The sequence below is a fragment of the Notamacropus eugenii genome, chromosome 1, assembly GCF_028372415.1.
Source record: "Notamacropus eugenii isolate mMacEug1 chromosome 1, mMacEug1.pri_v2, whole genome shotgun sequence".
Lineage (NCBI taxonomy): Eukaryota > Metazoa > Chordata > Mammalia > Diprotodontia > Macropodidae > Notamacropus > Notamacropus eugenii.
In genome coordinates this window covers 719364687-719392443 of record NC_092872.1, presented here as the reverse complement: position 1 = coordinate 719392443, position 27757 = coordinate 719364687, and the positions used below count along the sequence as shown (strand labels likewise).

General features: G+C 36.4%; 1 protein-coding gene across 9 annotated transcripts in view; it reads right to left on the bottom strand.

Annotated features, from left to right (window-relative positions):
- Positions 1-8803: 8803 nt before the first annotated feature.
- Positions 8804-27757, bottom strand: part of LOC140521604 (uncharacterized) — a 44964-nt gene continuing 26010 nt past the window's right edge. For all 9 annotated transcript variants that reach the window (XM_072636828.1, XM_072636831.1, XM_072636824.1 and 6 more), the window contains exon 6: positions 8804-20090. In XM_072636828.1, coding sequence (XP_072492929.1) covers positions 17524-20090 — 2567 coding nt within the window. In that variant the 3' untranslated portion in view covers positions 8804-17523. The remainder of the gene's footprint in view (positions 20091-27757) is intronic.

The window sequence follows — 27757 nt, the reverse complement described above, 5'->3', positions numbered from 1 at the left end:
CTTCCCCCAAATTTTTATATGTTATCTCACTGTTGTCATTCTCTTTAATGAAATTATCACTCATTGTTATAATTTGTTTTTTGACTCATCAATTCCTCATCAAATTACTTAATCTCCATTTGATTTTTAATGCTTTTTAGTGACCCTTCTTAATTACATTGTGGTCAGTAAAAGATGTATATGATATTTCTGCTTTTTCCGCATTAGAGGCAACTAGGTGACATAGTGGACAGAGTGCTAGAACGAGCATCAGAAGACCTGAGTTCAAATCCTGCTGTGCTACTAGCTCAGTGACCCTTAGCAAATCACTTAACCTGTCTGCCTCAGTTCCCTGATTTGTAAAATGGAGGTAATTAATAGTACCTACATCCTAGGGATGAATCATTTTACAGGTGAGAAAACTGAGGCCCAGACAATCTTATGGTCACACAGCTTGAAGATCAATTTGGCTGGATACTGATCTGTGATGGGGTGAACTCATAATCATAGTTCCTCACATTTCTCAAATGAGGTGTATGGGGACTAACACACTGTCTTAGCTGGCTTGTTCATTCTAACCTGATCTAACACTGACAGGTCTAACTTTCCATAGAAGGACTACCACATTTACACATAAATTCTCTCAGGGTCCTAGGAGTAACCCTGTATTAGGGAAATACACTCTCCCTACTCACTATTTTAACTCTTGAGCCCCAATTGGTGCAGTTCTACTTACACAAACAAGCTACTCACAATAATAACATTTTCAGATCTTAAACATAAGCATTTATTTAGCAATGAGGCAAAAAAAAATCACAGGTATTTGCTTATTAAAGAAAATGTAATAACAAAATGCACCATAATCCACACAACCTACATCACTTTCACTCACCATTTAGTATCTGTGGGAGGTATACACACACAAAAACATGGCAGAGTAGCACATATACATACATACACATACACACACACACACACACACACACACACATATATATATATATATAAATAGAGAGAGAGAGAGAGAGAGAGAGAGAGAGAGAGAGAGAGAGAGAGAGAGAGATCTATAGATATATCTCTATATATACACACATACATAAAATAACTCGACTGTAGGGTTTGATGTCATTGGTCCATTCTATAACACACAAAGTCAATTCTCTTCTAACCGCTTGTTTGCTACTCCTTACCCTTCTTCAATCAGACAAACTGTCTTTGCTTCTACCCTTGAACCAATATAGCATTTACAAGCTCTTTCAACTGCCAATCACCCTTAAAAGGGAATTAAGAAAGTTATCTCCTACTTTTGATAGCAGTTCCCTTCAAGTCACAGAATTTCAAAGCTCCTCAGCCTGACTATCTTGTGAGTAAGAGAGATCAAATTCATCTTTACCAGGATGACAAGTAAGGCAAATGTGCCTAACCAGGCTGATTGTTTCAGTTATGGATTCATTGCCTACAGCTCAGACAATGGTATTTCTCCAACTCTGCTGTTTCTCCAGCCTTCAACCATCAGGTTCTTCACCCTTCAACCTCAGCCTCAGTATCTTTCAGGAGGCTTACATCTCCTGGAATTCAGGAGAACCCTTTCACTTAAAAGCTAACAACTCACCAAATTTTCCCTATGACATCCACAGACCATATTCAATCATACCTCACTCTCCAAAGAGTTATAATTTTTGAATATATGAGCTTATGAGTTATAGGAGCCGAAAAACTGTAATTACCCACAGCTCCAAAATTTCATCACAATGCACAATTTCACTTTTGTATTCTTGAAATCATGTCTTTGTACTCATCCTTTTCCAATTTTTAATAAATAAAACCTTTTTCTCTGCCCCTCTTAATTATAAAACTATTCATATAAAAGTGAGGCATCATTTTCATCTTTGTATTTATGCCACATTTCATTTGATATACCTTCTGGTTCTACATCATTGCAGCAGTTTTTCTTTACAGTTCCATGAGATATGTCATTTAAGCTCTTTTTAGCGTGGTTTTGGTAGTCCAATAATTTTAATATTATTTCTCCTTGATCTATTTTCCAGGTCAGTTGTTTTTCCTATGAAATATTTCACATTCTTCTATTTCTTCATTCTTTTGATTTTATTTCTTCTTGACTTGTTTCTTAATGTTTCATGGAGTCATTAACTTCCATTTGGCCAATTCTAATTTTTAGGGAAGTATTTTCTTCATTGAGGTTTTGTAACTTCTTTTTCCATTTGGCCAATTCTGATTTTTAAGAAGTTATTTTCTCAGTATTTTTATGTCTTTTTTAAACCAAGTTATTAATTTTTTCAACATTTTCTTGTGCGGCTCTCTTTACTTTTTCCAATTTTTTTATCTACTACTCTTATTTGATTTTTAAAATATTTTTTCTTTTTTAAAATACATCTCTTTCTCTAGCTCTTCTAGAAATTCTTGTTGGATTTCTATTAAATCTGCATTTTTTCTTTGAAGCTGTGCTTGTAAATCTTTTCACATTGCTGTCTTCTTGTTTGTGTCTTGAGCATCCCTATCACCAAAGCAGATTTTTATAGTCAGGGTTTTTGTTTATTTGTTTTGTCATTTGTTCATTTTCCAGTCTATTTCTTGACTTGGAACTTCCTTTTAGAATTGGGCACTGCTCACCTGGGCAAGGGTTGGGGGAAAGGGGCAGTCACTGTCCCAAGCTTCAGGTGTTTGGGTGCTGTTTTCACAACTAGATCTAGGAATCTAAGTTTTGGGTACCTCCAAGGTGGTCTGATATGAGGAGAGGTGTGGTCACTGCTCTCCTAGTCTGTGCTCTGGTCTTGCTCCCTCGCAACTGCAAGTGCTAACACTCCTCTCTGTCCTGGAACCAGAGTTCCTGATCCCATGCAAATGAAGAGTCTTCTCTATACTGGAACTGCAACTGGAACTGAATATGGGCACCAGGGTTGTCAAACAGTGCCCTGTTCTGCACCCAGTGCTAATACAGGGTTCTCCTGTAATCCCTTTCTGACCATTTGCTCAACCCCTTTACTGTTTCTGGGTAATAAGAGCCCCTGAAAGTACTGCTGCTGCCTTCAAGGCCCACAGCTGGTGTTTGCCAAGCCCTCACTCCAGTGTCATAGATTTCTCCTTCTGATCTCCTAAGTTGTCTCGGGCTGGAAAATATGTCTCACTCCCATCTTATTTTGGCTCTTCCACTCCAGAATTCCATTTGACATGTTACTTTAAAGTTGTTTGAAGGGAAATGTTGAGAGGTCAGCTGGGATGCTTCCTCTGCTCCATCATCATGACAAGTTATTTACCTTTTCCCTTCTCTTGGCTGTTTCCCCCTTTGTCTTATAACCCTCCCTCCCCAGGATCCAAGCTGTCCTACTTTCTTGGATTTCAGTCACCCCATCAGGAGCTCTGATTTCCCTTCTGCTGAGGAAGGATGAATTGTCTAAACACTAGATTTCAGTAGACCATGGCCTTTGTTAAGTCTCTGCCTCCCTTTATAGAACATCTCTCTTCTCTCATAGGAGCATTCATTAGTGGTACCCCTTCCCACCATTGAAATACAATTTCCTTTTTTCTCCCTTTTTCACTCTCCCCTTTTCCTCCTCACCCATTCTCCTGTAGGCTTTTTTCCTGTGAAACTAGAGGAGTTATTTTCCTTTCATTTTTACCTTTTATCTTGATCAGGGTACATCATATATTCCTTCTACTTTCTTCCTACCCTCCTCCCTCTTGGGCACCCTCCCATTCAATAACTTAGTCACACAAACACACACACACACACACACACACACAAATGATTCGCCCATGTTATTGTTGTTCAATTGTATCCAACTCTTCATGACAACATCTGAGGTTTTCTTTGCAAAGATACTCGAATGGTTTGTCATTTCCTTCTCATTTTAAAGATGAGGAACTGAGGAAAACAAGGGTTGAGTGACTTGCCAAGGATCACACACCTATTTAGTGTCTGAGGCTGCATTTGAACTCAGGAAGATGAGTTTTCCTGACTCCAGGGTCCAGTATTCTATCCATTACACCCAATAATCTGTTCCTTTTTCCCTAATACAAAAAGGTGGTCCTTCTTATCAAGATAAAACCCTCTTCATGAACCCTTGATCTTATTCTATCATTTTCTGGAGCAGACTGCCTTCTCTCTCAATAACATAATAAAACTATTACATTTGTGCTTCAAATATTACATTATATACAATAATCCAAAATAAGCACTTCATGCCAAATGACAAAAAACAAAGAGCAAGAGAATCTGATAATATGTATATTACTTTTTGTTTTTTTAATAATAAACATTAAACTCTGAATGGAAGCAATTTCACTTACATACAGTTGCAGTCCACCTTTTATTCCATCCTGTTTTTCTATATCTCTGGTATCTAATAAGTTTCTTTGTTAATTCTTATATACATTTTGAGCAAAAAAGATAAAAGTAGTGTTTTGTATTCTTAGTGCGATGATACTGATAGATCAGCAAACCTGGAGTGCATAACCTTCTTTCATCAAACCCTCCAGACATCCCCACTCTCACTAATCTTCCATTTCCTCTTATTTATTGGTTGTTTTCTGTTGCCTACAAATATGCCCATGTTTTCCCCATCCTTTAATTGATTCTACAATCTCTGCTAGTTATCACGTTGTATCTCCTATTCTATAGCTCTTTTGTGGTCAAACTTCTTAAAAAGATGCTCTCCAGTGTCCCTATTTCTTCTCTCTTTTCTAAACCCTCTGTAATCAAGCTTCCAATCAATCGATCATCATTCGATTGAAATTGCTCTCTGAAAAGTTACCAGTGTTTTCTTAATTGCCAAATGTAATAACCTTTTCTCAGGTATGCTTCTTAACCTTCATGCAGCCTTTGACACTTTCAGGGGCCCTCACTTAATGGATACTTTCTTCTGAGACATGACTCTCTGTCCAGGTTCTCCTCCTATTTGATGATTGTCAGTCTCCTTTCCAAAATCTTCCTCCAGATAATGGTGACTTGTGCATATCCCCCTGAGATCTATCCTGGGCCCTCTTCTCTCTATGGACTATCTCACTTGGTGATTGTGATACAGAGTTTTTAATTTCCTTTTTATTGACTTCAGAGTGGCCATTTTATTTGTAAGTAAAATCACATGACCAGCTGAGGCTTTCTTTATAACGTGGAATTTAGCTGAGATCTCCAATAATTTAATCTACATGATTAACTGATCAAGAGCAAAGGAATTTCTGGCTCAGTTTTATGATAAGCCTTACTTGGCTAGTTGCAAATTGCAGGGTAACTCCTCCTAGTGTTTGTTGATCAATTTAGAACTTGACGTGATAGAATTTTACCTCTTCTGCTTCTTTGACATGTAAACCTCCTTCCTCTCCATTGGCCTGCAATAAATTTTACAAGCTTAACACTGAAATGTAAATCTTTACTTATTGGCAGCTATGAAATTCCAGTGTATCTTTTTTTCTTCTGATAAAGCTAGAGACTATACAAGTGTTATGAAAACTAGTGTTCAGTGGTGATTTTTAGGTACTATGAGTTTAAACTCCAAGAATATAAAAACCAGCTATTAAATCATCTGTCTTCTGGAAATAAATGTTAAAAACTAAAAATAAATTTAAAAAGTCTCTGCATGTTGATAAGTATGGTAAGTATGATCATACGTATCAATCAATCGTTTAACATTTCCCTATCAAGATCTCATCAATTCACAGATTAAAAATATCTTTGAGGATGATTTCCAGATATATATATATATATATATATGTACATATATACATATATATGTATATATTTGGGGTGCATATATTTTTCTGACCCTAGTCTCTCTCTAGCTTGTCCTGCATCACCACCTTTTGGACATATTTATTTGAATGTACTAGAGAAATCTCTTAATTTGTCAAAACCAGAACTCATTATCTGCCCCTGTTCCTACCAACTCTTCCCTCTCCCCCATTTTCCTATGACCACCAATGTCACCAACATCCTCAGTCACACATGCCTGCAACCTCTGCTATTCTCAACTTCTTACCCCCATCTCAATTCACTGTTAAATCTTTTCATTTCTACCTTCATATCCCATGTTTTCTTTCTACTCCCATAGCCACTACCCTAGTACAGACCCTCATTTCTCACTATAAGTTTTATAATTAGCCTCCTTGCCTCAAGTCTCTCCCTATACCATTACATTCTCCTTCCAACTGCCGAAGCAATTCTTTTAAAGTATAAGTAAGGCCCTTCTCAATAAACTCCAGTGGTTCCCTATTACTTCCAAGATCAAATAAAAAGTGCTATTTGGTCATTTAGAGCCTTTCACGGCATGGTCCCTTTCTAACTTTTCAGTCCTCTTACCCTTTCAGTGTTTACTTTCCTCCATGAATTCCATGTACCAACTACACTAGCCTAGCTCAAACTACACTTAATTTTCTGTTTTTTCACCCTTCACTGGCTGTCCCCCATACCTGGAATGTTGTCCTTCAAGACTCAAGATAGAATCTCAAGATAGAATCTTCCACAAGAAGCCATTCATGTTGTCTCCCTCCTCATTCCACCCCACCATTTCCCACCAGTGCTAGTGCCTTCCTTCAGAGATTAACCTGCATTTCAGCTGTATATATTCTACCTACTAAGCTGAATGTTATCTCCCTCATTAGAATGTGAGCTCCTTCAGGGCAAGGATTTTTTTTTCCCTTTGTATCTTTTAGCCTTAGCAGTGTCTGGCACATAAGTAAGACTAATACTGTACATGCTTGTTGACTGCCTAGACCCAACATATTATTTGCAAGAGTGTTCTCCTATTCCTGGAGATGCAAGTCCTCATCACCTCTCAAAACTCCTAACTTCCTTACCTCAAGTACTGACTCCTAGAGGAAGCCTTTCTTGATTTTCCCATGTTTTGCTATTTTCTTCTTTTTGAAAGGATACTGCATTTGCTTACAAGTATACAGGTTGTATCCCCACAGAGATGTCACTCAAGCACCAAAACTCCTGAGTCTACCCTGAACCAGATGAAAATATCATTGAAAAATGTTCTAAAAAATAAAAACAACACAACAAAGAAGATGTTACTTTGTGGTTTTATAAGTGATGCACAGGGATCAGTTGCAATTGCACACCGTAGCTCGAGGAGATTGGAAATTCAATGAACACAGAAATCCTACTTGTCCTAAAAAGGCCAAGGTCTCCCACTGCATCCTGGGCCATCTCCAGTCATCCTGATGAATATCTGGTCACTGGATCCAGATGGCTCAGGAGGAGAAAATGAGGTTGGTGACCTTGCACAGTCCTCCCTCACTTAAAACAAAGTCAAATGCAAGTCATGTCCTCATTTCTCTGATGTCATAGTCTTCTTCAAAAACAAAGGACAAACACAACTGGTAAGTAGACTGAGCTGCCTCTAGGAGGTCCCAGCTAGCTGGGTAACTCAGTCCTCTCCCTTCTGTCTCCCTCTCCCCTTCTTTCTCCTCTCCAAATGAAGGTAAATTTGGATGGCCAGAGGCTGCCCAGTTAACTTGGGGCTTACAAGCTAGATGTCTTTCTATCCTTCCTTCTTTTCTTGTCTTTCCCAAAACCTTAAATCTAATGCACTCTGAAGCCCATAGATTGGATAACAATAGATCCCTGCCGAAGCTCCACTTAATTACTGTTCTCTGGACCCTCCTGGCTTAGAGTGATTATCAATAGTAACTGTTTCCCTTTCCCTCCCAGCTTGGTTTATTTATTTTTTTTCTTTTGCTCATTAAAGGGGCTATTCCCTGACTACTTCTTAAAGAGTGGTTCACTGACTGGGCATTACCTCCCTCTAAGTGAGTACCTGAAAAGATCTTACCCTAAAAAGGCCAAGGTCTCCCATTGCATCCTGGGTCATCTCCAGTCATCCTCATTTGATCAGGATGGATCCAGATGGTCACTGGATCCACATGGCTCAGGAGAAAGTTAGGCTGGTGACCCTGCACAGCCCTCTGTCACTCAAAACAAAGTCAAGTGCAAGTCATGTCATCAGTTCTCTGATGTCATGGTCTTCTTCGACAATGAAGGACAAACACAACAATAATAACATTAACTATCTGCAACATTTAACGAACTAGTGCTAATTTGCTTTAATTTGAATAAAATATAATGAAACTTTTTCTCAAGGTAAAAATACATCTAAATTATTAGACTTAGAAGAGAACAATTCCCTGATCCATCTGCTAAACAAATATTTCTGAGTGTAATAACTGCACATTAATTACCACAGATACTGGAGTGCTTTGCCATTTTCTTTTCCAGCTCATTTTACAGATGAGGAAACTGAAGCAAACAGGGTTAAGTGACTTGCCCAGGGTCACACAGCTAGTAAGTATCTGAAGGCAGATGTGAACTCAGGAAGATGAGTCTTCCTGACTCCAGGCCAGCACTTTATCCACTGTGCTACTTAGCTGCCCCCACTACCAAATCCCCACTGCAAAAGATAATAAAATGAAAACTTTTATCTGTCCAGTAGGATTCTATCAATTTAACTGCATGCCCCCAAGGAATCTAAAGAATCACCAGTGTCCTACATTCAAGTAAACAATTCCAAGGATTTGCTAGGTATTAAAGTTTTCCTGCCCATTGGCAGCAAGTGCTCTTTAAAGGAGAACAAAACCCAATGTTCAATCCATCTATATTCCAATGGGGTTTTATTGAAGGATTTGAATTACAGATGGTTAGATCTTGGAAGAAAAGTGGGTGCAGAGATTACAAAACATGCCATAGTCCTCTTACAGGATGCTTTCAAGATAAGGGGCCCGTTTCTCTAGGTCTTCAGAGTTCCCTTCATTTTAATTTAAAAAATTTTAAATCATGAATTAAAGACTCAAACAAACTCACACAAACACATTTCAATCTACAAGTATTTATTAAACACCTACTATGTGCTAGGCACTGGGTATACAAAGAATGAAACAATCCCTACTCACTAGGACCTTACATGTTAATAGTGGAGTCAAGTACATGTATAAATGTATACAACATAAATAAAAACAGAATAAATATAAATATATACAGAGTAGTTAAATATAAGGTAGTGGAGGGCGGGCACTAGCAGTTGGGGAGCAGGAAAGGCTTCATGCAGAAGATGGTGCTTCAGCGGTATCTTACAAGAGGACTCTATGCAGCACAGAAGAGGGAATGCATTCCAGGCATGTGGGCCAATCAGAGCAAAAACTGGGGAGATGTGATGGAGTGTCATGGAGGAGAAACAGAAGCCAGTTTGCCTGGACTGCAGTATGAGGGAGAGTAATGCCAATAAGTCTGAAAGATGGGGGACAGATTGTGCAGGGCTTTAAAAGTTAAATAGAAGAATTTATATTTGACCCTAGAGGCAACAGGGAAGCCACTGGAGTTGACTGAGAAGAGTAATACGGTCAGATCTGCTCTTTGAGAAAATTACTTTTGTAGCAATGTGTAAATGGGCCAGAGTGGAGAATAACCTGAGGAAGGGAGATGAATTAGGAGGCTGTTGTAATAATCTAGGCAAGGTGATGAGGGTCTAAACTAAGATAGGAGTTGAGTGAATAGACAAAAGGTTAGATGTGAGTGAGATGCTAGAAAGGCTGAAAAATGCATATGTGGTATAAGGGAGATTGAAGAGCCAAGGATAACACCACAGTTATGAACCTGTTAGACTGGAATGACGGGGGTAACCTAGACAGATACAGGAAAGTTTGAAAGAGGATAAAGTTGAGTTTGTTCTTGGGCAAGTTGAGTTTTCAACACCTCCAGGACATCCATTTGGAAATTTCAGATCTGTGCCAAGTAATTTTGATGATTACTGCTTTTTAATACAGTTTGATGTCTAGTATTACTAGTCCACTTCCTTTCCATCTTTTTCTTTTTTTCCATTATTTCTCTTCAGTCTTGACCTTTTGTTCTTCCAGATAAATTTTGTCAATTTTTCTAGTTCTGAATCCTCTGGTAGGTTGGATTGGTATGGCACTAAAGAAGCAGTCATTTAGGCAGTATTGTCTTTATTACTGGCACATCCTATCCATGAGGAATTAAAATTTCTCCAATCATTTAGGTCTCGTTCTGTAAAATGTTCTGTAGTTGTATTCATGATATTTCCATGTGTCTTGGTACATGTACTCCCAATTTTATACATCCTAGTTATTTTGAGTGGAATTTCTTTATCCAGGCATGAGGGGTTGTGTTGGCAATATACAGAAATGCTGATCTATGTGATTTCAAATCTTGAAACTTCACTTAATTTTTTCAATTAATTTTTGTTGACTCTTTTGAGTTCCCTAGATAGACCATCATATCTGCAAAAGATGGTAACTGCATTTCCTTTTTCTAAGCTTACTCCTTCAAATCCTCAATTTGATAAAAAAAAAAAAAAAGAGCTGATCAATGGATAAGATTCAATACATAAGATATAAAAACAAATACAATGTTTGATAACCCTAAAGACCCCAACTCCAGGAGGAAAGGCTCACTGACAAAAACTAATGGGAAACAATATAGTAAAAATTAGGCATACACCAATATCTTTAAGCTCTAAATAGATATATGGCTTACATATATAAAGTCACATCATAAACAAATTAGAAGATTGGTGGAAAAAATATTTTTAGAGCTATGGGTAAGGGAAAAATTCATGACTAAACTAGCAATGGAGAGGATCATATAAGATAAAATGTACAGTTCCGACACTAAAAAATTAGTTTTTACATAAATGAAACTAATGTAAGTAGAAATTAAAAGGAAAACAATAGAGAAAATATTTGAAGTTTCTCTAACAAAGATCACATTCAAAATATATAAGGAACTGCTTGAAATTTAATAAGAACAAGAGCCATTTCCCAATAGAAAAATGGTCAAAGGATATGAACAGGCAGTTTTCAAAGAAAGAAATCTAACCTATCAATAGCCATATGAAAAAAATGCTTCAAATTACTAACAGAGAAATGCAATTTAAAACAACTCCGGTTATATCTTAATATTCATCAGACTGGCAAAGATGACCACAAAAAATGAAATTGTTGGGATAATGACAGGAAAACAGACATACTAATTTTTTGTTAGTGGTGTTCTGAATTTGTCCAGCCATGGAAAGCAATATGTAACTATTTCTAAGAAGTTATTAAACTCTGCACATCTTTTTTTCCTGCATTTATTTTTATTCTGAACTTTATTCTAAATCAACTAAAATGGGCACTTCAGTGAACATAGAATAGAATGAGTTATACATAAAACAGAATCTTTACTACATACAGCTTTCTTTTCATTTTAAATACATAATAAATTCAGCATGTTGCTTTCAGAATTGTTATGCTTGTGATTCTTCTAGCTTTCCTTCTGTTTTCTTCTATGCATTTTAAACATGTTTCAATTACTCTCTTTTGGTGGCAGTTGGGACAAACCCTATCCCTAGTTCCCCCAATCCTATGAGGAAAAAAATCCCAAAACCCTTTCAAAAAATTGTGCATGCCTTTTTGACTCATTCCTACCACTAAGCCAATACCCTAAAGAGATCAAAAGAGAAAAAAGTTCCATATGTACAAAAATGTTTATAGTAGCTCTTTTTGTAGTGGCAAAGAACTGGAAATTTAAAGGCATGCCCATCAACTGAAGAACAGATGGAAAAGTTACAATATATGAATGTTATGGATTATTGCACGGAAAAGAAATTATTAAAGAGATGGTTTTGGAGAAATCGGGGAAGTACAAATTGATAAGAGTAAACAGAACCAGGAGAACAATTTATACAACCACAATATCATAAAGACAATTTTGAAAGACTTAAAGCTCCGATCAATGCAATGACCAACCACAATTTCAGAGAAACACTGACAAAGCATCACAGCAACCTCTGTTAGACAGGCAATGGCTTCAAGTTACAGAATCAGACACACATTTTTAGAAACGGTCAGTGAGGGAGCTTGCTTAACTATGCATCTCTTACAAAAGGTTTTTGTTTCTTTTTCTATTCATTTGGGGGGGAGAGAGGGATTGGAGGGGGAAGGAATTAGAAGAAAGGAGTGTTAAAGAGTGTTGTCCAGGAAGAAAAGAAAAAATTCCCTACAGGCAAATGCCACTGGGGAATGGAGCTTAAACAAGAGATTATATATATATATGTATATACATATATATACATATATATATGTATACACACATATATAATATATATATGTGTGTATACATATATAAAACCAAATATTCAATATGCAAATGAAAAAAGAGAATTGTACATGAAGCTGTGGTTTTGTTTAGGAAAAAGTGTGTTAAATTTAACAAGGTAGTTATAAAATTGCCATCTGTGTTATTTTCTGAACGTCTCCTTTTTTGCATTTTTAAATGTTTTACTGATGTTCTTTCTTTTTCATTTTAGTTCTGTATCTCCTTCACTACCCACTAAAGTACCCTAATCACCCTTTCCATATAACAAACAAGTACAACCAAACCAAACAGATCAAATCACTGGTCATGTCTGAAAGTCTTTCTCATTCTGCATTTCTAATCCAGTAATTTTCTGGTGAGTAGTAAAGACAGAGTAACGTGGGTTCATCCAAGGGCAGTCCTGCTGTATAACCTGGGGCAGGTTGACAAGGACCTGGAGCACAGACAGAATTTCAAGAGGGGAAATCATGAGGCTGTGCTACAGCTCAAGATTCAAATCATATGAGAGTAGGAAAGCCGAAAAGGAAGCAAAACCGCTTTCACTTAAGTCTGACAGGAGGCATCGTACTGGTAACATAGTATCTGGTGGCCCTTTGGACACACCCAGCATGGGATACTTGATGGCACCAACCACAGCTCATTTCTATGGAGAAAAAAGAAGACCAGAACTCACCAGAATCAGATCAGGCCATCATCTTTGACCTGTGCTTGACAACTGTGTCCTTATAAAGTAAATCCATTTTACAGCCATTTCGTGTGTGAGGTCATTTATGCCACTCTGTTATTACCTGCGTTTAGGACAGCTTCCAGTAGCCTCCTAAGACAGCTTACTTATCATTTGTCTTCTGAAGTCATGATTGGTCACTGCATTTGCCATATTAATAACAAAAAAATCAAGAATATATCAATACAGAAAAAACTTTTGATTAAAATACAACACTGTCACATTAGAATATTGAAAAAACCTAATAGTAAGTGGATCTTTTCTTACTTACTGAGTATAAAACTTAGAGCTAACAACACCAATGAGAGAGAAACACCAGATTTTATGATCAATCAGAGGCAAACTGTTAGCACTACTTTTTATATAGTTCCAGAAATGCTAGCTGTAGCAAAAAGACAAGAAAAAGAAATTAATAAAAGCACATACAAAGAGGAAACAAAACATAACTATTTGTAGATGATATTAAATATCAGAAATTCAATACAAAATTGAAATAACTTCAGACAAAAAGGACTTAAAATCATAAAAACTGTCAGCTTTTCTGTACATTAAAAATTCAGCAGAATAGGAAATAGATTTTCAGTCAAAACAATCATATCTGGGATTCTACTCAGCAAGTCTCATTCAGGACTTCTATGGCTGAAGGTACACCTCAATGGAAAGGATAGCAACTGTTCATGGTTGGGTTTAGTAGAGTATGTTCCTCAACCAGCTTTCCCCATGCTGATACAAACACTAGCCTTCTTATTTGGCTGGGAGGTTGCAAAATGTCATTTTGTATCAGCAAATTCTGCTGCTCTTAACCATTTAAGAAGATAAACTGACCAGGGTTCATATGATTGAGATGAAGGACATTCTTTTCTCAAGTAGTTTCTGAAGCAGCTTATCCTTAGTACATATTAAAGCCCTCCAGTAGGCTCCAATGGAGGTGCTCATTGGGGGCAAGGAATGGATACCTCTGATGTGCTGGTATTCATAATTAATTTAAAGATAACATAAATAGGTGACACTGGAAGGTGGCAGTTATCTCAGGATGGGCAAATTCCTCATTTTGGATCTAAATGAAGTTTGAAAATGACCGTGACAACGTTATTCTTTAGAGCAGAGGTGCAAAGCCTTTTACAGAAATTATACAGGGGAAAAAGACCTACTGAACTTTTATCATGCAACTGTATGAAACTGCAAATGACTATGTTTCAAAGAAATCTAGTATCTTTTTAAAAAAAAACCAAGAATTTAATAAGCACTTGCTCTGTGCAGGGCTAGGGATACAAGCAAAAAGAAATATGCTGGCCCTCAAGTAGCTTACATTATTTTTGAATTTTTTTTTATTCTAAAGTTAATGGATTCCCAAAAGAAATAGACTATTTCCATATGCAAAGTAGAACAGAAAAATAGGATATGTAAAAATGTGAATGTCTATTATACACAACTTGCTTTCTAAAAAAGTAAATAGTAAATTCAACATGTTACTTTCAAAGCTATTCTTTTGTCCGTTTTCTTCTGCATATCCTTTATTTCTCTTCTGAGGATTAAAAAAAAAATACTGCAATGAGTCTCTTCTTTCTTTTCTTTGCAAGAAATACAAAAGGAATAACACAATCCTTGTAATAAATAAGCATCATTAAGCAAAGCAAATCCACACATTTGTCATGTCCAAAAACATATGTATGTCTTACTATGCACCTTGCATCCATCCCTCCTTTCAAAAACTGGGTAGCACACTCCCTTATCAGTCCTTTGGCACTGTGGTTGTCTATGCCATTGATCAGAGTTCTTACATCTTTCAAAATGAAGACAATTAATTCTTAACGTAAATAAAAAGCATTAAAATAAATCTTATCTAATGCAAAAGATTCTTCTATTTAGGAAATCTCCCAAAACAGGGGTTGTAATTTGCAATTTAAGTATGTAGTCAAAAGTGATAATAATAAGAAAATAAATGAGACTAATAACAAAATAATAAACATAACAAAAATGATGCTGGCCTCATCCATCCATTGGCCTCATTACTAAAGGTAAACTGTCAAACAACAAATGGTGCCTCAAAATGGGGAGGTGGGTCACAGAAGTCAAAATAAGGCACTGGCTAACAAATGAATAAAGGCTACCCAAAACACCCTGCTACTTTTCAGTAGCTCATGCAAAAATTGGTGTTATGAACTAATGGGAGGTGCTTGTTTACCTAGATGATCTCTAACTACCAAAAGACTGCCTAAATACCACTAGCTTAAATTTGTGAGTTAAGCACAGAACCTCCAATGTGGGTCACATCATATTGTAACAGGAAGTTTCTCTCTTAAGAAAACAGATATTACGGTAGCTGGAAACAAAATTTCATATGACCTCTTCAGAACTGAATAAATTATGATTTCATCTGATGATAACTTTTTAAAGTCAATTTGACAGATATCCAATAAAGTGGCCCAGGGGTCTGTGCTGAATCCTGGTCCATATGAGTTGTGTAATGGCTTACAAGACAAAGTTATGAAAAACCATGACAAAAGCCTGGAAGGATAACTAACACTTTGGACAAAAACCTTAATGTGCTAGAATATTAGTTTAAATTAAGTAAGATGAACTTTCATAATAACATATAAAATCTTACACCTGAGTACAAAGAAAAAACACTATAGCTAGAGAAAAGCTGATCTGAAACATATTCAGAGATATCGGTGGAATACAGGCTCAGAAAGAGTCAAGCATCATGAAAGATTAGCCCAAGAAGCTAATTCAATTTTAGGCTGCATGAGGAGAAGCATAATCATCAAAATGAAGAAGATAGTGCCACATTGTTCACTTTGTCCACAGCAAATCTAGGGCATGAATTCTTAACTTACGGACCACAAATAGATTTCAGGGGGTCTGGAAATATAGGTAGAAAAAAATTGATAACTGTATTTCAACATCAGTTTTTTTTCATAATCCTAAGTCTTTTATGCATTTAAAAGCATTATTCTGAGAAGAGTTTCACAGGTTTCACTAGATTGCCAATGGGATCCATATAACAAGAAAAGCTAAGAACCTAATCTAAAATAGTCATCTAATCTGAAATACATCTTTCTTCTCTGGATTTCTCACCCTGGGACCTAAGTTGAGCTGACTTGTGAATGCATCACACAGCTCCCTATATTGAGCTGGTCTTAATCACATTTCATATTCCACAATAGTAATCTTGCCACTTTTAATGCCACCATATGCACACCCTTGCCTCCATATTCCCCAATGCCTGGTTTTCCAGCTGAGGAATCATGGTGAAAATTAAATTAATGCTGTTATTGCTGCTAAGAAAAAAGCATATCAATCAACTCCTCTATGGTTCCATTCACCCTCTTTGTGATTTCTCAAATTAAAACGGTTTTCCTGGGCAAACATTCCCCTAAGCTGCATGGTTTTAACCAATTAGAATATAAGTTCCTTAAAGGCAGGGGCTGCCTCATTTTTTACATTGGTATCTCCAGCAGTTAGCATAATATTTGCCAAGTAGGAAATATTTATTCATTTGCACATTCTGGGCACCACGTTTTAGTATTATCTGAGAAATGTGCAGCAAAAGGCAACCAGGAAGGCAAAGGGCCTTTACTTCATGACCAACTCATAAGGATGAGTGGAATGAACTAAAGATGCTTCACCTGAAGAGAAAGTATCAATGGTGGTGGTGGTGGTGGATGAACGACACAAGAACTACATTTAAATATCTGTTGTGTTGTCAGTGAAGATTAAGCTTGTTTTCCTTGGTTGCAGGTGAAACTAGGAGGAGTAGGGAGAAGTTGCAACAACAACAAAAAGTGCGTGGAAAGGGGATATAGACTTTGTTCAAAGAAAAAAAATTAATAATAATTAGCCCTATCAAAAAATGAAGCCAGCTTCCTTGGGAGGGGGCAGGTTCAACCTCTTTAAAAACCTTAAAAGAAATTCTAGGGAGTGATCTGAAATGTTGTAGGGACAATTTTGTTTCAAATGAAAGTTGAACTTCATGGCTTCTAAAACCCCTTCCAAATCTGAGATTCTGTGACTAGAATTTTCTGAAGCTTCTGCCCTCCATTATGTAGTTGCACAGTTAAATTCCAGCATGACATCTAAGATGAGGCATGCTCTATTCATTACATTTATGGAGATTCTCACCAGTATGAATTAGCTGATGTTCTGTGAGTTGTTTTCTCAAGGAAGACTTTCCCAAATGTTTTTTTTTTTTAATTATCCACCATAATGATTTTATGATGCATAAAAAAAGATCTGACTTGGCCTGAAGGCTTTCATTACATCCAAAGAGTTTCTCTCTCCAGTATGGATTATTATGATCCTCTTTCTCTACTTTTTGAAAGTTTGCTCACATGAATTACACTATGTCCTTGCCTTCAGTATGAATTTTCTGATGTGCAATGTTTTTTTCTCATGAAACCTTTTCCACAATCTGTACATTCACGTTTTGTCCAACGTTAACAGTCTCATGTCTCTTAAAGTTTACATAATTTTTAAAAATCCCACTCATTAAATGAAAAAGATTTCTCAAATATGAGTTTTTAGTGTATATTACTTTCCCTTCCAGCTGAAAGTTTTCTGATTCATTTGAATCACTGGGTTTATACCCATTATGACTTCCATGCATCCAATGAACTATGTGAGGTTTTCTCAAATTCACTATATTCAAAGGGTCTATATGTACTGAATTATAATTGCTTAAGCTTTGACTATAGGCTAGTGCCCCTTCGTTTCATTCAAAGTGTTTCTCTCCCCTACAAGTTTTGTGATGCTTATTAAGGCTTCCCTTTTGGCTGAAGGCTTTCCCACAATGGTTACATTTATAGGGCTTTTCTCCAGTATGAACTCTCTTATGTGAATTAAGGTTTGTCTTTTGACTGAAAGCCTTCCCACATTCATTGCATTCAAATGGTTTTTCTCCAGTATGAATTCTCTCATGTTGTAAAAGGGAAAAGCTATTCCTGAAGCCTTTCCCACATTCCATACATTCAAAGGGCTTCTTTCTAGAATGAATTATCTTATGCATTTTTAGGTTTCCCTTTTGGCTGAAGGCTTTCCCACACTCATTACACTCATAGGGTTTCTCTCCAGTATGGCTTCTCTGATGTCTCAAAAGGACTGAGATGTGTCTGAAGCCTTTCCCACATTCATTACATTCAAAGGGTTTCTCTCCACTATGAATTCTCTCATGTTGTAAAAGATAAAAGTTATTACTGAAGCCTTTGCCACAAACACTACATGAATATGGTTTCACTCCAGCATGCATTCTCTTATGGGAATTAAGGCTTGCCTTTTGGCTGAAAGCCTTCCCACATTCATTACATGAATATGGTTTCACGCCAGTATGAATTCTCTTATGTGAATTAAGGCTGGCCTTTTGACTGAAGGCTTTCCCACACTCATTACACACATAGGGTTTCTCTCCAGTATGAATTCTCTTATGTGAATTAAGGTTTGTCTTTTGTCTGAAGGTTTTTCCACATTCATTACATTCATAGGGTTTTTCTCCAGTATGAATTCTCTCATGTTGTAAAAGGGAAAAGCTATTCCTAAAGCCTTTCCCACATTCCATACATTCAAAGGGCTTCTTTTTAGAATGAATTATCTTATGCATTTTAAGGTTTCCCTTTTGGCTGAAAGCTTTCCCACATTCATTACATTCATAAGGTTTCTCCCCAGTATGAGTCCTCTGATGTCTCAAAAGGATTGAGATGTACCTGAAACCTTTCCCACATTCAATACATTCAAAGGGTTTCTCTCCGGTATGAATTCTCTCATGTTGTAAAAGATAAAAGCTATTTCCAAAAGCTTTCCCACATTCATCACATGAATATGCTTTTTCTCCAGTATGAATCCTTTTATGTGAATTAAGGTTTGTCTTTTGGCTGAAGGCCTTCCCACATTCATTACACACATAAGGTTTCTCTCCAGTATGAATTCTCTCATGCTGTGAAAGGGAAAAACTATTCCTGAAGCCTTTCCCACATTCCATACATTCAAAGGGCTTCTTTCTAGTGTGAATTATCTTATGCATTTTAAGATTTCCCTTTTGGCTGAAGGCTTTCCCACATTCATTACACTCATACGGCTTCTCTCCGGTGTGACTTCTATAATGCCTTAAAAGCACTGAGATGTGTCTAAAACCTTTCCCACATTCATTGCATTCAAAGGGTTTCTGTCCAATATGAATTCTCTCATGTTGTAAAAGATGGAAGGTATTTCTAAAGCTGTTACCACATTCAATACATTCAAAGGGCTTCTTTTGAGTATGAGTTATCATGTGCATTTTAAGATTTCCCTTTTGACTAAAGGTCTTTCCACATTCACTACATGAATATGGTTTCACACCAGTATGAATTCTCTTATGTGAATTAAGGCTGGCCTTTTGGCTGAAGGCTTTCCCACATTCGTTACATACATAGGGCTTTTCTCCAGTATGGATTCTCTTATGTGAATTAAGGTTTGCCTTTTGGCTGAAAGCTTTCCCACATTCATTACAGTCAAAAGGTTTCTCTCCTGTATGAACTCTCTCATGTTGTAAAAGGGAAAAGCTATTCCTGAAGCCTTTCCCACATTCCATACATTCAAAAGGCTTATTTCTAGAATGAATTATCTTATGCATTTTAAGGTTTCCCTTTTGGCTGAAGGCTTTCCCACATTCATTACAAATATAAGGTTTCTCTCCAGTATGACTTGTCTGATGTCTCAAAAGAACTGATCGATGCTTGAAACCTTTCCCACATTCACTACATTCAAAGGATTTCTTTCCATTATGAATTACCTCATGGATTTTTAGGCTTCCCTGCTGTGTAAAAGCTTTCCCATATTTATTAATTAAGTACGGTTTCTCACTAGAGTGAGCTCTCTTCTGTTCATATAGATTTCCTTTTTTCCTAAAGGCTTTTCCAAATTCATTACATCTATAGAGTACATCTCCAGTATGATTTTTCTCATGTTGCCCTAAGTAGTATTTACTGCTGAAGACTTTCACACATAAATTACATTTATATGGTTTATCTTCAGTATGAATTCTTTGATGTTCAGCTAGGTAAGCTTCCCCGCATTCATTATATTCAAAGGGATTCTTGGCAGTAAGAAATATTGTATGTATTTTAAGGTGTTGATTCTGACCGAAGACTTTCCCACAGTCGTTACAACCACAAGGTGTACCTCCAGTATGTATTTTTTGATCTTGGCCTAGATCATTTTTACTGCTGAAGACTTTCCCACATTCATTAAATTCAAGTGGTTTCTCTTCAGTTTGAAGTCTTCCAAATACATTATATTCATGAAGAAAATCTAGGGGAAAAAAGGGTGTCAATATTCAATGCTCTATGAGGAAAGCAAAATGGAAAGGCTTCAAGGAGGAACTAAAGAAAAGAATGCTGGAAAAACTGAGTGGTATCCTTGTTAGAATGTAGAAGAATGAGAACACAGGAGAGAAAGGGAAGAAAGACTTTCGACTGGGGGGAACAAGCAAGATATAAGTCTCTTTCAAAATAATGGGGAGTCATGACCTATGGCATAGTTCCTTACACCCCAAAAAATCATGATAAGGATTAACAGGATTAACAGGAGACCATCCACTAAGGGTTCAAATAAGAAAAGACATAAAATGTTAGTTACAGAATTTCTCTTGAAGGGCACAAAGTTGGTTATTTATCAGTAACATTAAACATAGTAATATCTATTGACTTCCAAGGCACTAATCTTAAAAGTGACACACTTATAAGACTGGTAAAAATTTGATGATTACTACCTCATTCTGGTCATTGATGAAGGGACTAATGGTATTTACTAGACAGCATCACTAGGAATTATGAAGTCGTGGGAAAAACTCCAAAGTCCCTAGGAATAAAGGTAGTGTTTTAATATTTCTAATAAAAGGCAGGGGCGTAAAAGGAAAAAATGGGTTTTGGAAAAGAAAATCTGGTAATGAGGGTGAAAAGAGAACTTTGTATTTCAGGAACAGATTCAAATATTTTAATGGCAGGATCCTGACCATCGATTTAATGGACCCCAAAAGATCTGGCAATAGAACTCTTGATCTCAGATGTTTATATACAAATACATATAGAATTAGTTATAATCAAGGGAATAAAAAGAACCTACTGCAAAGAGACAAACTTGACTTCTCAGGTCAAATGTAATTCTCCGCATTACCACCCCAGAAAATGGAAGAATAGAATTACAAATTACAAACCAATAAGCTTTCCTTCAATTCCTGATGAAATTATAAGATGTTTTATTAAAGATAGAGTTACTGAAAATCTGGAAAAGGAAACTATGAGAAAAAAGAGTCAGCAAGGATTAATCAAGAAAAAATCCAGGAAGATTAACTTAATTTCCTTTCTGACTGCATTAGACCAGTGAGAGTCATAGTGGATAGAATATGTGCCTCAGAATCAGAATGATTTCAAGTCACTTAACCTCAGCGGTCTAAACAATTTTCTAAAATTTTAAGTTACAGCAGTTACCAATCTACACTAGTAGAAGAAATTTCCTCTTGGGGAGTGATTTACATGGATGAAATTATGTTTGGACCAATGTAAAAGTAGTTCAGAGAAACACTGTTGATAATTTGCCTGGATTTTTTTCCAAAGCCTAAGACGAAATCTTTCATGTTATCTCAATGGCCAAGATGGACAAGAGGACAGTAAGGTGGATGTAGAAGCCACTGAATGACCATAACCTTGTAGTCATTAAAGTCTTCCTGCTAACCTAAGAAGCAATTTTCTAGTGCACTGGTCTCGAAAATGGGGTGTTCTCGCCCCAAGGGCTGCTCAAGATAATCTACTGTGGTAATAAGGTTGGGGCTGAACCTGTGGTCTCACTGGCATAAAGAACTCTAAATAAGGAACCCCTACCTTTACCAATCAATGCAAGTCCTTCTCTGCAACTTATAGTCTTAGAAAGCTTCCAAGACCACTGAGAAATTAAGCAACCTGTCTATGGTTCTAGACCTAGTATGTGTCAGGAGCATAACTTGAACTCAGGTCTTCCTGGGTCAACAGCAAGTTCTTTAATCTCTTACACCATACCACCTCTGAGGAGGAAAATATTAAAATTTCTCTTTATTATTTAGTTTTATATTTACTATACATATTGATATTTGCATCCTCACTCAGTACCTATGTCAAATGGTATGTGTTACATACAGGATATGAGGCATCCTGGGAAGAGTACTCTCATTCATTTGCTTGATATCAGTATAATTCAGGGTACTGCAGTTTATGCATGCTCAAATGAAATTAATTTACAGATTAAATGATAAATGTTTTACTAAATCCACAAAATACACAAATGTTTTCAAAATATTCCTGTAAAGATACTACTGGTTAAAGATAACATTAACAATGTGAACACAAGTGATCAATAAGAAAATGAATAAGGTGATATCTACACTCCCTGAATAAGTTCTTCATGGGCCACATTATGAAGTAAATGTTAAAAATTAAATGTGATGAGCAGTCATCCAAAAATCTTAGAAACTGTCATTACTGGGTTAAATATGGATTAACAAGGAAGATTAATGAATTGAATATACCTTTGAAAATTAGAAAGCCAATGTATATAATAAAATTGGCAATACTATCAAAGTTAATTTACAAATTTAGTGCTATGTCAAAATACCAATAGGATACTTTACAAACAAAACAAAATTATAAAACAAAATTATAAAATTCATTTGTAGGAAAAAAAGATCTAGAATTTTAAAGGAAATAATGAAAGAAGGTAGAAATGAAGAAGGAATGTAACTTCTTGACCTAAAACTGTACTGTAAAGAAGCAATAAAAAAACTAGCACTGGTTAAAAAATAGAAAAGGATATCAATGTAAAAGACTAGACAAGGATGACAAATAACTGAGCTTAATAATTCAGTGTTCAATAAACCTAAAAACACAAATTACCTAGGAATTATGACTCACTTTGAAAACTAGAAACTAGTTTGGCAGAAAACAGGTTTAGAACAACAGTTTACACCACATTCCATAATCAATTCAAAATAAATGCATGATCTGATTAAAGATCGTAGCATAAAAAAAGTAAGAGAAACATATCACAAAGCTTTTTCACAGCTGAGGGTATAGGAGAACTCTTAACCAGTCAAGGAATACAGACAACTGCAAAAGATGAAATAGGTCATTTTAAATTACATGAAACCAAAAAGCTACAGAAATAACAAAATTAACATAACTAGGATAAGAAGGGAAGTAGTCTGTCTACTGGGGAAAACAACTCTGTACCAAATATCTTTAAGAAAGGACTGAGAGCCAAGATACATAGACAACTAACAGAAATACGTAAGACCAAAAGCCAGTCCCCAATGGATAAATTATTTAAATACACAAACAAAATTTTCTCAAAAATAACTGTAAAATGTAAACAACATGAAGGAATACTCCAAATCATTAATATGATAAATTTCTTTTTAATCCTAAGGTTTCATTTAGAAAACTGGCAAAAATGACAAAAGATGGGAAGTCGAGGTACAAGGATTTATGGAAAAACAGGTACCTAATGCAACGTTTGGTGAATCTGTGAATTGAGTAACTCAATTCACAGTTCAATTACTCCAAAGAAATAACTAAAATGTCCATACACTTTGACCCAGATATTCTACTCCTAAGTATTTCCTCCATGAGATCACTGATAAAACTCAGGCCCTATATACATCAGAATATTTACAGTAGCACTTTTATACCATTTTCTATGGTAGGAAAGAAATGGAAACCAAGTAGGTATTAATGAACTAGAAAAAATTCACACATCATGGTGCATTAACAATCTGCTCCTTAACTCTGGCTTTGTATGAAGACGTTAAGTGGTGCTCTTTTGCTAATGCAAATGCTGCTTCTAAGCCCTCCCAAATTCACTACATAATAATATACTTAACGATACTAGTATCCCCATTCAGTAACTATGTCAAATCATTAGGTTTTACATACCCTATCCTATCCATTCTTTCTCTTCTCTTTATGTCAGGCTATCTATGCACTGTCTTTTCCCCTACTCAACAAACTCACTCATAAATCCCTCAGTTAATCCTACCATCTTCACTAATTTAGAGTCCTCTACTTATCTCTTTCTTTGTGGCTAAACTCCTTCAGTAAAGTTGTCTCTCCATACCTCATCGCTACACTGAAATTGCCTTCTCCAAAGTCCCCAGGGATCACTCCATTGCCAGATGTGAACTCTCTGCTGTATGTGACACTGTTAATCATTTTTTCATACCAGATCACAGTCAGTTCTACTTTAACATTTGTTTCAAAGAGAATTTTTTTCCTAACAATTGAGATATTAAGGAACATTGAGAACAATACAAATTTCAAGCTGGTTTAAATATGATTTCTTCTGCATGAAACATGAAGGACGCAGAAAACCACACCACTTCCTAGTAATTCCAACCCACCTCTACAAGCAAATGTCAGGTCTTTTTCAAAGTGTAATATTTACCCTAGCCCCCAAACTCTCCCCTATACAGCCTCTACCACAGCCACAGAGGCTCTGCCCTATAGCTCACTCTCCTGCCTCAGTGCAAGTAGCAGTCTGAGGCTGAGGACTGCCACTATTTATTGTGCTGTTTACATGTTTCTTAATCCTTTAACATGTAGAAAACTTTGCTAACATTTTTTACTAGGTTCCTCTTTTTTAAAAATGTATTACTGATGATGTTTTTGAGTGTTGTACCCCTAACTCTATATTCCCCATAAGCCCTGCGGTCATTCTTGCATGACTTTGCACAATATAGCATTTTGGGGGAACTCCTAGGTCAACTTTGAAGAGAACTGATTGTACTCTCTTCTGTGTATTACTGCTCTCTCCTGGTCGGGCCCCTCACTATCCAACTGCTCCTTCTCAGTCTCCTATGCTAATTTTTCAGGATGACATACTATTAATCATATGTACCACCCAAGCTTCTGTCATGGACCATCTTTTTTTTTCTCTAGACTACCTCAGTTGGAAATCTCATCAGCTAATAGGGGTTCCCAATTACTATCTCTACACAAATGGTACCCAAATGTATATATTCAGCCTTAATTTCTCTCCTGGGCAGTATTTAATAACTACAACATCACCAACTATCATTCAGGCATCTCAAACTGGATAGCCTAGAGGGCATTAGGGTCAAGCCTGGACCAGACTCAAATGTCACTGGGAAATATTTAACAAAATAAATAAAAATACAATAAAACAAAGATAACATTACATGTTAAAACTAAGTCAATACACAGTCCACAAGGATCCTTATTATGGATTCGTGGTCCCCATTTCTGAGTTGGACTTCATTTCTGTAGAAATCTCAAACTCAAAACTTTGGAAAACAGAACTTTCCTCTCCCTTCTAAAAATTTTTGAAAACACAAAAAAATTCCTTTTTTTCTTCTGAACTTCCCTATCAGCATCATTCTTCCAGTCACCCAGGTTCTCAACCTTTGTGTCACCTCTATCTCCTCTCACTGACCCATGTATTCACTCCATGGTCAAATCTCAGTGCTCCTCTCATACATGTTGCCTTCTTTCTACTCACATAGCCCTCTCATCTCCTTTCTTCTGGACTATTTCAGTGGTTTTCTAACTCATCTACCCTATTCCAACATATCCTCTACTCACCTATGAAGGCGATATTTCTAAAGTGTAGGTCTCATCCTATTACCCTCCTGCCCAATATGGACTCTATTGGGTCCATATTTCCTCCAAGGTAAAATATAAAGCCATGTAAGGCATTTACAGCTCTTCACAGCCTGGTCTCTCCCTACCTTTCTGGTCTAATACCTGATTCTCCTCCATACATTTGATAATCCAGTTATACTGGCCTACGGGCAGTTCCTCATCTATGCCAGACTGGAATGCCCCTTCACCTCTGCCTTAATTTCCCTGGCTTCCTTCAAGACTCAGCTCACGTACGACCTTCTGTAGGAGCCTTTCCCTTCAGAATTAACCTTTTATCCACTATGTAGAGATCTTGCGTGTTATCTTATTATTTATATATTGTCTCTACCATTAGAAAATAAGTTCCTCTAGGACAGGGGCAATTTCTGCATTTCTTTTTTAACCTCAGTGCTAAGCCCAGTATCTGGAGCACAGTCAGCATGTACTAAATGCTTATTTACTGACTGAATGTAATAAAGTACTATTGTGCTATAAGAAATAAAGAATACAAGGAAGCATGGACTCATGAACTGATACAAATTGAAGTAAGCAGAAGTACAAAAACAATATTCAGAACGATAACAATGTAAATAGTAATAATGAAATGTTTAGAATTCAATGGTATGAAATTATAATGACCAAGTTTGGCCCAAATTAGAGATTCAAGAAGACACTTCCCCCAGCTCTTTTGCAGAAGTGGGGAACTCTGAGTGTGGGATACTGTATACAGTGGTGAACTTTTCTGATGCACCTTTTAATTTAGTAGAACTTTTTCCTATAAGGCCTATAAAAATTTCCTATCTACATATATTAAAAACCTTGTCTAAATTAGGAGTTTCAGTGGGTTGTGAATCCACTGTTAAAAAAATATGATAATGCAACTTCCGGATAATTTTCAAGAGGAAGGTAAACATTTATTAGCAAAATTTGGCTAATAAATTCAATTAAACTGATAAAAACCTTTGAATAATTGGTGAATAGGACTAAAAAATGAGTATCATGATGAAGTATGATCAATGATGCGCTTTTATATTTGTACCTCCTTATCTTTCTGTTTTGTCATTCCTATATTTATTTCCCTTCACCCCTCCCAGGCCACAACAAAGATCTTTTTTTAAAAGAGGAAATACAGAAAAAATTCGGCAAAACAAATTAACAAATTGAAATAATTTTATTTTATATACAGTGATCCACAGCCAAGGATTCTCACTTTTACAAGGAGCTGGGGGAAGTTTCTTCTCATTTATCTTCTTTGGGAGGGGTCAAGCTTGGTTATGATTTTTGCAACATTCTATTTCAATATTTTAATTGTTTTGAGGTGTTGGCTCTTTCCATATCTACTGCTGTGGTCATTGTGTGTCTTGTTTTCCTGGCTCTGCTGGCTTCATTTTTGCATCAGTTCACATTACTAACTCCATGCTTCTCTGTATTCATCATGCCCATCAGAAAGAACAGCATTCATCATACTCATGCACCATGATTTGCTTATCCATTCCCCAACCAATGGCCATCTACTTTGTTTCCAGTTCTTTGCTAACATAAATAGCACTTCCATAAATATTCTGGCGGATGCAGGCCCTTTCTGTTGATGTCTGAGGGTAAATATTTAGCACTGGAATCTCTGGGTCTAAAGGTACTGACATTTTAGTCACTTTTCTGCAAAATTCAAAATTGTTTTCCAAAAGGGTTGAACCAATTCCCAGTTTCACCAACAATGTATCAGTGTGCCTGACTTTCCACAACCCTTTCAACACTGACTATTCCTGTCCTTTGTCATCTTGCCCAACTTCCTGAGGAGGGGTGAAATCTCAGTGCTACTATTTACAATTCCCAAATTATTAATGATTTAGGCTATTTTTTATATAACTACTAATAGTCTGCAATTCTTTTGAGAAATATCTGTGCATATCCTTTGACCACTTATCCTTTGGGAAATAGCTTCTGGACATCAGTCCTTTATGCTTAATACAAAGATTTTTTTCCCCAGTCAACCACTTCCCTTATTTTAGTTGCATTAATTTTGTTTCTTCAACAGCTTTTTAATTTCATGTAACGAAAATCATCTATTTTATCATTTGTAATTATTTTTATCCCCTGTTTTGTTATACAAAGATGCCTGTTATCACCACTACTATTTAACAGAGGCCTCAGCTACAACAGAGAAGAAGGAGGGAAAAGCGCAGGTAAAGAGAGAAATGGGGAAGGAAGGAAAGAAGAGGGACAGAGAAGAGAAGGAAGAAGAAAAGGAAGGAATGAAAGAAAGAAAAAAGACTTATTAAGCACCTACAATAAGCCTGGTATTGAGCTAAGCAC